Source organism: Abramis brama (genome assembly GCF_963993115.1).
Source record: "Abramis brama genome assembly, chromosome: 1".
Lineage (NCBI taxonomy): Eukaryota > Metazoa > Chordata > Actinopteri > Cypriniformes > Leuciscidae > Abramis > Abramis brama.
The window spans coordinates 30,932,772-30,944,124 of record NC_139963.1 but is presented as its reverse complement, the minus strand read 5'-3'; the positions used below and the strand labels follow the sequence as shown (position 1 = coordinate 30,944,124).

Sequence of the window (11,353 nt, the reverse complement as noted above, 5' to 3'; positions counted from 1 at the left end):
TACATTTTGCTGTTCAAAAATTGTTTGAGCAGTTGTTTTTGTAGAATGAGATGTTAGCAATGACTTGTGGTAAAAGAAATTAATAGAATTTAGGTATTTTGCCTAAATGTTATTGACGTGTGGAATCTAAAAGAGTTTTATGTTACAAGAGGGACATCTGCTGGTCATTTAGAAATAACCTTATAAAGAGAACAACTAGGTATTTTGAAAATGTACTACGATCAGACTATATTAAATAATAATAAAAACTTAAAATAAGCCTAACTTGTCATTTGTCTTTACGGCATATGGCACAGCCTTTTCAAAAACCAACAGAGCAAAATAAATGGCCAAATTCATCCAATAAACTTTTAATCACATAGAATAATTTACATGGTACAAACGAAAAAGCATAATTTCTGAATGACACAATGATGTATACACATATACACTTCCATTGATAGTTCCTATTATAATATATTATGTACAGTTGTTAATGATATTTGTTCTGTGCGCACCAAAGAAAAAAAGATGATGTATAATAAAGATGAGGATGAGGTTGTCTGATGTTCTCATTTAATTGTCTGGAGGTTTTCTGTGGGAGGCACAGGTGGGCTTAGCTCAGGACAGTCAACACACAGTCACTGAACTTCACCACATATAAGAGTCATCATATCTGAAAGAGACAAATGTAAAAAATAAATAAACAATCACCTTTTTTTTTTTTTTTACTGACATCAATATAGTTTATTCCCTATTCCGATTGTTTACACTGATAGTATTTAACCTTTAAATCTTTCCATCTTCTAATTTGTGCTACAATTTCTGTCAGTCTATTACAGTTTTCAATTAGCTAGCACAGTGTGACTTTTTATTTTGAGGCCTAATAAGGGCTGTTAAATGTCAAGGCCTCTCAAATATTCACTGTGCGTCATGTTCCCTAACCCACTCCCTTCCTGACGGACAGAGAGAAAGAAAGCCGGGGATCCATCTGTCCCCTTATTCCTCTACAAGTGTGAAAAAATCATGAGTTGTCCTTCTTCCCATTAACACACAACCTATCAGAGTTCCTCGAGGATTTAAAAAAAAACTGCATTCACCCAAAATACCTTTAGAATTTTTAACTTCCAACTTTTGTTTATCTGTTTTATTGTTGTAAGTATACTAACAACCCCATTAGCAATTAGCATTAAAATTGCTAAAAAAAGTAAAAAAGACTCCCACCTTGATCTCTGTTTGCGCTCTGTATCGTCCCCGAACAGCAGCTCTGCCATCACATCTTCCGAAGTGGACCTTTTCCCATACCTGCATGTAAGAAATATGACAATTTATTCCCTCATTACTTCATTCCATCCGTGTATCTTAGCTGGGAACATTTCAGTACTGAAATAATGAACTCAAATTGCTCACACAGTGAGCTCACTGTGGTGTGTGAAAGTGTCAGAAAGTGAAAAGAACTAGTCAGCCCACTTTATCTGTCAGACACCAATCACCGATATAAATACAAACTGTCTTTTCACCCCAGACGTTATGAATCTAATTTAGCGGTTAAATGTTTTTTTGACTTCTTGAAAGCTGAATGTGCTTGAGACATGTCATCTATAGACTCTGACATTTATCTCACAGGTTATATGAATGAAGCCTCTATATCTTTAGAAAAAACACGAATGTCAGTTTTAGAGAACATTTCGTGGAAATGGAGAGAAGAATTTGAATATGGACTCTCAGAACAGCATCTTCTAGATAAATAGGCCTATGCTGAAAACAAGCTAAAAGTGCATTGGTTTGGCACTCGAATAAAAAAGCAATTTCATGCTCAGATTACTCCTCAATAGATGCCTACAAGCAACATCAATGAGTCTGAGACTAAACTAATGTTATAGCTATTTCTGAAACATGAGCTCTACAGAATCCCACCTGCTCCCTATTACGGACATCGGCAATACTTTGTGAAGTGGCCAGCATTCATTTAATGTAGTCACGACTGTGACATACTCATGGTTTAGCTGCTTGAACCATCACGTCTGTTTGTTTTATCTCAGATAGGCATCATAGATTTTCCTTTTGACCTCTTATACAGGCAAGACTTTAGGTTCTTTGGTGGACTAACAGAGTATGAGGCCCTGGAATAAAGGTGTATTGTGGGGAGAGAAAACAATTTACTGTAAATGTTTTTATTGGAATGTGTTGCTCATAGTCCTAAATGTCAAATTCCTGTTAGACTATAAATATGTAAATCAATGTGGTCCTCTATAGGACAGGGCTGCAGAGAAACATCAATCTATGACAGATGAGAACCCTATTTAATCTTTGAGGCTTCTCCGAGGTGCATCTGTTGGGTTTTATCACTCTGATTTGTTATATGAAGAGCCTTTGGCTACTGAAAAGTGGACCATAATGCAATTTCAGAATCATATTGCAGAACTTAGTCATTTGTCCTGGGAGACGGTGCACTGACACTAACGGGAAATGATTTTTTATCATGGTCACCTGGTCGGGTGATAATAAGAACATTTTAAGCAAACATAATAGCTACAGGTGCGTATGATACACCGCGTGTCTTTCTCACCGTTGTCTCGTGATGAGGTTGATGTAGTGTCTCAGCGCGGTGTAATATTTGGCGAGTTCCTCCGGAGCAGCGTCGTCTCCAGGATTCTCTGGTTTAGGCGGATAGGCGTCCACAAGCGTCCCGAGACACAGGAGTACGCAGAAGAGGAGAGTAGCGATGACGGTCCAGGGCTTCAGCATGACAGCCATCTGAAAAATACAACTCGCCTTTAATTTCCTTGCATGAACCAGTGCACGTGTGGACTGCGTTTTATAAAACGTCTGAATGGATCTAAGTGAGGGAGCGACAACAAGTGGGAAAGCGTAAATCGGTTTTTGAAATGCGTAAAATTCAGATTTGCATGATAGTAGCTGCATGTGCACGCTACACTGCAGTCAACACGATTGCAAAAACTTACAAAATATCTCTTTGAAATTCGGAATTATTTGTCAGAATTATCATTTGAATCAATCGAAAGTTAAAAAACAACTGAGATCAAGACGGTTTGAACTGCATAAAGCAATGAATCACTTTAGTTTACGTAGCATACGATACAAACTTTTGTGAAACGATGGAATAATTACGAAGAATAATAATAAAAAAATGTTCTGTTAATCTAATCTATCGCGCCTTTTTCCTAGCAGATAATTACAAGTAGTAGGCTATGAATGAACTTGGACTAATTGTTTGTGTCTGCTGTCCATGGTGCTGAATGTGCTCGTACTAACAAAAATGACATATACTGAAAACATATTTTGTATCCTGCATAGCAAACTCAGAATGAATCTAACATTAATGAAAACAATAATGCCTAGATTCCCCACAGCACTTCAAGTCAAATTTAGCACGTAACGTAACTTCTGATTTGGCGCCTCCACATGCAGAATGATAATCACAATAAAAACTTACTTTCAGCAGTTTAAGAGTTTAGGTACAGTTATTTCTCTGGACTGGAACTCTGAAGATTCTTTTTCCAATCTTCTTTTTGCGTCTCCCGAATCTTTGTGAGGTCTCTCAGCAATAAGAAGTTACACTCACTGATCTGTCCTGCCTGCACCTCAAGTGCTTTATATACAGTGCTGCGCCTTGCGTAAACACGAGCCGGGCGGTGGAAATGACAGTAGCGCTGCCCCCAACTCCACATCATATACGTCAATCGTAAACACATTCGTAATACAACTCACGAGACATTTTCATCAAGATCATTGCTGATGTTCAGATGCAGATCAGTTTTATTGAATATGAGACGTAAGTTAAAATGGACATCTATGACATTCTTGAAGTTTACATGATTTTTTTTTCATGAAAGTTTATTTTTAAATATGTAGGCTACCTTATTGGGTCTGCTACTTAGGTCTGTCAAGTGTAATTCAATAATCAAATTCAGATTGTTTTGCGTCAGTACGAAGTTTTTGATCAAAGGAATTAAGTTGGAGTGGCCTTTGAATACCTACAACAAAAACAGCAGATGATACTCTATAAAGATTGGCGTACCTTTTGATTGCACCGACCAATCAAAACTCAAACACGACTAATCGAGCAATCAATGCGTCTCATCTCATCAATTAAACAGCTCAGATTATCTTCTAGATTGGACTCTCTCTCTCTCTCTCTCTCTCTCTCTCTCTCTCTCTCTCTCTCTCTCTCTCTCCGTGGCGCTGTAGAGGTTCTTCTCGTGCAACGCAGTTTGTCAAATCGCGTGACTACGTTAGCTAAACGTCAAATATTAAGACTTTAAAAAAAAGTTTTTAATACATAGCCTATAAAACAAACTTGTCATGATAGACTATCATCCCTATCGGACCGTAATGGAACTCTCTCGAGCTACCCACTGTTGCTATGGTTACCACCTCTTACGAAATCGACCTCTGTTCGGTCGCGTCTATTTACCAAAAAATGTACCCAACATTTTTTTGTACTTTTTAAATATTTTTTACAAACATGCAACCCATGTTGAAACGATACGTAGGCTATAAAAATAAACTTTCTTTTTTTTTGTACTAAAACACCTGGAACTGTTTTACTTCCTTTAGGAGTTGCAAGCTTATTGTGTAATACTTGCACTAAAAACAAGCTATTGGCTACTTCATCGTTCAACAAGATTGTTTATAGCGGTTGGAAGCTTGGATAAATGAAAACCGATTTAAAAAAAAAAATGTTAAAGAAATATGATTTTGCTGAATATAGCATGATGATGCTATTTGCGTCATATTTGCAGCTGCGTCTCAAATTCCAAGCAGATAAAGAGTATTAGCCTAATAAAGATGCATGTGTATCTTTGTCGATATCGCTTGGAACAGGGCAATGAAGAATCTGTGATTTTTACAGAAGATGCAGTGACACATTTGCATAAGGTCTAAATTAAATCAGTAAGAGGATATGGGTACAAAGAAATGAAAGCGTTTCTGTGGCTCTGGGTCTGATTTCTGTGCGTATATTTGCAGGAATCCCTTGAGGCATAAATAATAAAACTTGTTCCCATCAGACTGATTATGTTGCAGGTAGTTAATACTCCCACTGAGATCTTTGTGGTAATTCAATTATGTCTTTACTTGTGGTTTATTATAATACGTGGCAAAAGAAAGATAAAACAAAAAAACAAAGGCATGATTAATAAAATGAGACTCAAATGACTTTAAAATGACTTGAAGATAAGCAGAAAAATAGTAACTGATCACCGACTTCATTTGGATGTGGGCAGTGTCGGGTAGATTACTGTGTAATCTGGTACTGATTATAAATTGCACATTGTAATCAGTAACATAATCTTTTTATGGTATTACACGTTTTAAGCAATTTCATCTGATTAACTCATTTTAAAGTGTTTCTTTACTTTCTTTGTCTTGTATAAACTAATTATAAAACTAATAACTAAAGTTATTAAGTGTATTAAGCTCCAATTAATTTATAATTTAAAGAATAAGACTAGTAAAGTTTAATAGTTGCCAACTTGCCAATGGTGAATATATTTGGTAGTGCTCCATACTGTACGCTACAAGTTTTAACAAACATTCTTGATTTAGAACTAAAATATGTGCTGGAAAATACAGTCTGTGCAAAGTCAAATTTTAGCTTTTCTCCATGAGACTTTATCCATTTGTTCCACACAGTAAACCTAAAGTCATAATCCAAATAGTTCAACTCTACATGTGTCATTAACTTCATTGTCTTGCATCAAAAAGGTCAACTAATATCTGACTCATTGTGACACAGGCAGTGATGACTTCTTGCAGTCCTTTCAAGTTGTTGCTGGCTCATGCACTATACGTCACGGTACTGGATTTAGTCGTGGGGTGGCTGACGTGGGCTGTACGTGAGCCCTCACAGGGAGGCCCCCACCCTCCATCATCATAATCGTCCTATCACAGCACGGGACACGTCAATGGGGCTTGCTCATGCTAACGCTCCTCCTCAGATAGGTGCTGTTGCTCATAAGCTCCACATCAATTGCAGTTTGTAGGCTTGTTCAACCCCCTTGAGGTGCGATCTAGTCACTCGGACTGATGCACCAACTCGGAGACCCCCCCCCCTCACACACACAAAAACTCACACTGACTCCAGAGGAGTCACCCACACAAAAGCCAGAGTCTACGCTGAATAACAAAGGTTGCGTTTCAGAAAGAGTTAAAGTTCTTCTTTAGACAAATGTGTGTTTGTATCTATATAGTCATAGGTTGTTTTTTTTACACAGATTATGGATGGATTTGTTGCAGAGAGGCCCTCAATAATGATATTTCATAATAAATGTACATTATTACTCAAAAGAAGGTGCTTTGAAATGTTGAGTTGTTAAGCTTAACATTTCCTGATCATTTTCCCCATCATTTCCTGTGTACACTATGCTTACCCTATGTAATAAGTAAGATAAGTAACAAAATAAGTCACAAAAGGCAAAATAAAATGAAGAAAAAGAAAATAATTTTAAAAAGAAAAACATTATAAAACAAACAATAAAAGTTTTCAGAGATAAAATAAACAGGAGTGGTCAGACATCAAAGAATTAACTTTAAAAATTCAGCATCAGTGTCTTAACAGTCTAACATTTTAAAATGTCACACAGGACTTTAATGAATGTAAGTGACATTATTACATTTGCAAGTGCAAGTGACAATCAAATTGCTAACCTATTTCTTGCCTTGTGAGGAGAATAATGTCATCTTTCAACATTTTACACCTGTAGTTAAAAGATAGTGCCAATGACATATCAAATAATCTGACTAAAGCCAGGTACAAATTGTATTTAAAAGCATTTGCATGTTGTGATGGCAGTCACATATCCCATCTGGCTCTGAATTAGTTATACAGTACATACTCTGTCAAATATTTTCTATATCCAATATATATTCATGTGAAAAAGAAAGGACAGCCTATTGAATTCTATGGTTTTACGTATCAGGATTCAGGACATAAAAAAAACAAAAAAACATCTGGTCTTTAGCTGGTCTTAAAACTAGGTAAATACAACCACAGATGAACAACAACACTTGACATATTACACTGTGTCATTGTTTATTTAACAAAAAACTAGGCTAAAATTGACAAGCCATACACCCTCACTGCTTCCATAGGAATGAAGAGGGTGAGTAGCAGTCAGGCGCTGCTAATCAAATGTCTTTGATTAACTGATCATCAGCAAGTGTGATCACCTCTATAAAAGCAGTTTTGTCAGTTTGCTGGTCTGGAGCATTCAGGTGTGTGTTAACACAATGCCAAGGAGGAAAGACATCAGCAATGATCTTAGAGAAACAATTGTTGCTGCCCATCAATCTAGAGAGGGTTACAAGGCCAACTACACCTCAGACTCTACTGGCCCCAGTTAGCATGTTAAAGTTCATAACAGTACAATTTGGAGAAAGCCTCTTCTCTCTAAAAAGAACATGGTAGCACGGCTTAGGTTTGAAAAGTTGCATCTGAACAAACCTCAAGACTTTTGTAACAATGTCCTTTGTACAGACAAGACCAAAGTGGAGATGTTTGGCCATAATGCACAGAGCAAATATTGATGAAAACCAAACAGCATATCAGCACAAACACTATACCAACTGTGAAGCACAATAGTGAAGTGGTGATGATTTGGGCTTGTTTTGCAGCCACATGACCTGGGCACATTGCAGTTATTGAGTCAATAATGAATTCCTCTGTATACCAAAGTAGAGTCAAATGTGAAGTCATCTGTCCGACAGCTAAAGCTTGGCCGAAATTGGGTCATGAACCCAAGAATACCAGCAAATCTACAACAGAATGGCTGAAAAAGAAAATAATCAAAGTGTTGCACTGGCCCAGTCAAAGTCCAGACCTCAACCAGACTGACATGTTGTGGTGGGACCTTAAGAGAGCTGTGCATAAACAGATGCACACAAACCTCAATGAACTGAAGTAACGTTGTAAAGAAGAGCTGGCCAAAATTCCTCCACAATGATGCGAGAGAATGATACTGTCATACAGAAAATTATTACTTCAAATTATTGCTGCTAAAGGTGTTTCTACAAGCAGTTAAATCATATGGTGTACTTAGTTTGTCACACATGGCTTCTTCATTTTGGCTTTATTTTTGTTAAATAAACCATGACACAGTGTAATATGTACCTTTGTGTCGTTGTATGTTGTTCATCTGAAGTTGTACTTACCTAATTTTAAGATATATGATATATGGATATACACAGTATATCAGTCAGTGATAAAAAGGGATATGAAAGTCTATTTTATTAATTAATCCAAATATTTGATTAACAGTTAAGTATGGTTTGAAAGGGAAATACAATTTATTCACTTCATAATAACACTTTTTTGTGTGTTTTTACAATAGGATTTTAAAAAACACCTCTAAAAGTGTGGTTAAAAGATGAAATATCAGTAGCTGCATAAATTAATGCCAATTAATTCATATGGCAACAGCACAAATAATAGAATGAGAATAAGACAATGAAATCTTGTAAACTTTTGGAGTAAGAAACCATAGCCAGGGTTTCTCAGGATTGGGGTTGATGACACTCCCATTCTTTTGGCGTCTCTTCAAGTGCACTGAACAAAATGTTGATGTAAAAAGTGTGCATCATCATGTAGTAACATCTAAATTAATTGATTTTATTGATTTTATTTGTTCGTAATTTTAACAGTAAAAAACTGTAAAAAAGCAACGGAAAAAAAATGTTCCTTAACGGTATGTACCCTTACTATATACAGTGAAAAACTGTAATAGCTCTCACGGGACATTTCATGTAATTTTACATTAATGTACTGTTAAATGTACGGATTTTGGAAGTACACTGTAAAAAAAAAACTTACCGTTGCATTTACCGTACCTTACCGTAAAAAATACGGTAGCAAATGTGTACTAATTTTACAAAGTTTTACATCATCGAACTAAAAATTACGGTGAAAAACTGGCAGCTGTGGTTGCCAGTACTTTACCGTAAAAAATACGGTAGAATTTATTTTTGCTTTTACGGCACTGAACTAAAGTTTACGGTAAAAAACTAGCAGCTTGCAAGTGCTTTACCGTAAAAAATACGGTAGTAATATTTTAGGTTTTATGGCATTGAACATTGAACTAAACTTTTATATAAAAAATAAAAACCTGCCAGCTGTGGTTTCCTGTAATCTAATTATTGAGAATTACCAGAGGTTTAGACGTTGATGTTTTATTGAAAATAATAAAGTTTGAAGTTACCATTATGGAGATGAGTGTTTGCTTTAGTTGGGCTCTTGACCCTTTTTTATCTTTAGATTTACTCTGACTGTCTTAACTGTGTGGTTATATAACACAAACGTTATGGCATGAAAATCAGAGAAAAAATGTGACCAGGTGATGATGGCAGGTTAATGATGAGATAATCATCATATTGTGGCCCGATTCACTGATCTCATAAAGAGTCTTATCTCTCACTTTATGATCAAAGTGATAATATTAATTATAATATTAAAAATAAATATTTCATATTATTGAGTATAATATCTCTGTAAGTGAGCAACAGATAATCTGAAGAACTTTAAAAATACATGGTGTAGAAAAAGGTTTTGAACTATTGCTTGATTTAAACCAACACAGACATCAAGATTCAGCGTATGAATCTCAACAACGGTGACAATCAACACAATAATCAGATAAAACTCTGAACATCACAAAACAAGCTACTAAAAAGCTGCAACAAAAACAACATAAAAAATAAAAGCAGATATAATAATAAAAGAAAATACTAAGGCAATTCAGCATAATGTATTCCTGCTGCAATGCATGCTGGGAGATACTGATGAGTTTTGATTGGAGGCACCATCAAGTGCACTGCACTTTTATCATCACCATTGTTGAGATTCATACGCTGATTCTTGATGTCTGTGTGTGTCTGAAAGATACAGCCGCTCAAACCGTTATTGTACACAATGTTTTAAAAATTCTTCTGATTATCACAGCAATGAGGGATCACATGCTGTAGAATCATAGGGCTACTACAATCAATAATGTAAAATTAATAACACATATAATCAAAGATAAGAGCTCAGTGAATCAAACAAGGTGATTGCCATCACTGATACACAACCGCCATCACAAGATTCATTTTCTCTCTGATTTCCTAGCCATAATCAACATGTCTTATAAACACAGAGTTACAGCAGGCAGAGAAAAACTAATGTCAGAAAGTCAAGGGTCAAGAGCCCAACTAAAGCAGTCACTGATCTCCATCATGGTGACTTCAAATGAAACAATAAATCATCAACATCTAAACCTCTGTTAATTCTCAAACAGAACTGTAGACGTCTGACAGAAATAAAGTCAGTCTGGTTAGTAATAAGTGAAGCTGGTAATGCTGTTTGTGGAGTTGTTTAATCCTCCTCTGCTGAGATCTTCACAGATTTAATGTTTTTTATCTTCAGTTGATTTCATCTAAGGCTGTGGCTGAAGTCAGTTGTAGTTCTTGTGTTTCTGCTCGTCTCTTTTTTCTGTTCCTGTTGTTTCTCTAAATGGACATTCCCAGAATTCCCTGTGTGACACTTCACATTTGATGCTATTTCATTTAAATAATTATGTTTCTTCTTGGTTTTTGTTATCAGTTTTATACATTTGGGGTTTATATTACATCATATATTGTTTAATGAATGTTTATGGCATTATTTGGAGTCATGTGTGCGTCACCATGATGGTGTTTTGTGTTTGTGTGTATGACACTGTGCACCTTCTTAATATTAACATGTGCCTCAGTTTGTGGAAAACTAATGGTATACTTAAATCATTGTGTTTTTTTCTTTTTTACCGCTTGCGTTATTATGATGGTTATCAGTATATTACAAAGATATAAAGCAGACTTTAATACTTTAGTGAAATTTAATGATAACATTTATTAGTTTATGTAATATAACGGTTGTCCCGTGAAAACTAAAAGGTTCCTACTGTATTTTTCATGGTAAAGTACTGGGAACCACAGCTGATGTTTTTTTTACCACACATTTAAATCCTGCTGAAGGTTTTTTTTTTTTTTTTTCAAAGTAAGGTTGCTACCATATTTTTTACGGTAAAATACTGGCAACCAAGCTGACGTTTTTTAAACCGTAAATTTCACAGGGTTTTTTTTACATTGTGTTTTTTTGCCCGTAAATTTAAATCCCGTAAAACATAAAAGGTTGCTACCTTATTTTTTACGGTAAAATACTGGCAACCACAGCTGCCGGTTTTTTACTGTAAATTTCACTGTTTTTTTTTAACAGTGTACATTACTTTTAACAGTGTGAGTGGCTTTGAAAAGAAATGAATGGCATTTTGGAAATTTCTTGGAAAAGACTATTTGGAAAAATACACACAACCACATGTCATAAATTCCTTTGACATGGTAA

The 11,353-nt window shown here is 35.6% G+C and overlaps 1 protein-coding gene across 1 annotated transcript; it reads right to left on the bottom strand.

The window, feature by feature from the left end:
* Positions 1–334: 334 nt before the first annotated feature.
* pyya (peptide YYa) lies at positions 335–3,574 on the bottom strand. Its single transcript, XM_084137981.1, has 4 exons — positions 3,437–3,574; positions 2,549–2,736; positions 1,204–1,284; positions 335–655 (listed from the first exon to the last, which is right to left on the bottom strand). The coding sequence occupies exons 2-4, from the start codon at positions 2,734–2,736 to the stop codon at positions 631–633; spliced, it is 294 nt and encodes a 97-aa protein (XP_083994107.1). The 5' UTR covers positions 3,437–3,574; the 3' UTR covers positions 335–630.
* Positions 3,575–11,353: the final 7,779 nt, after the last annotated feature.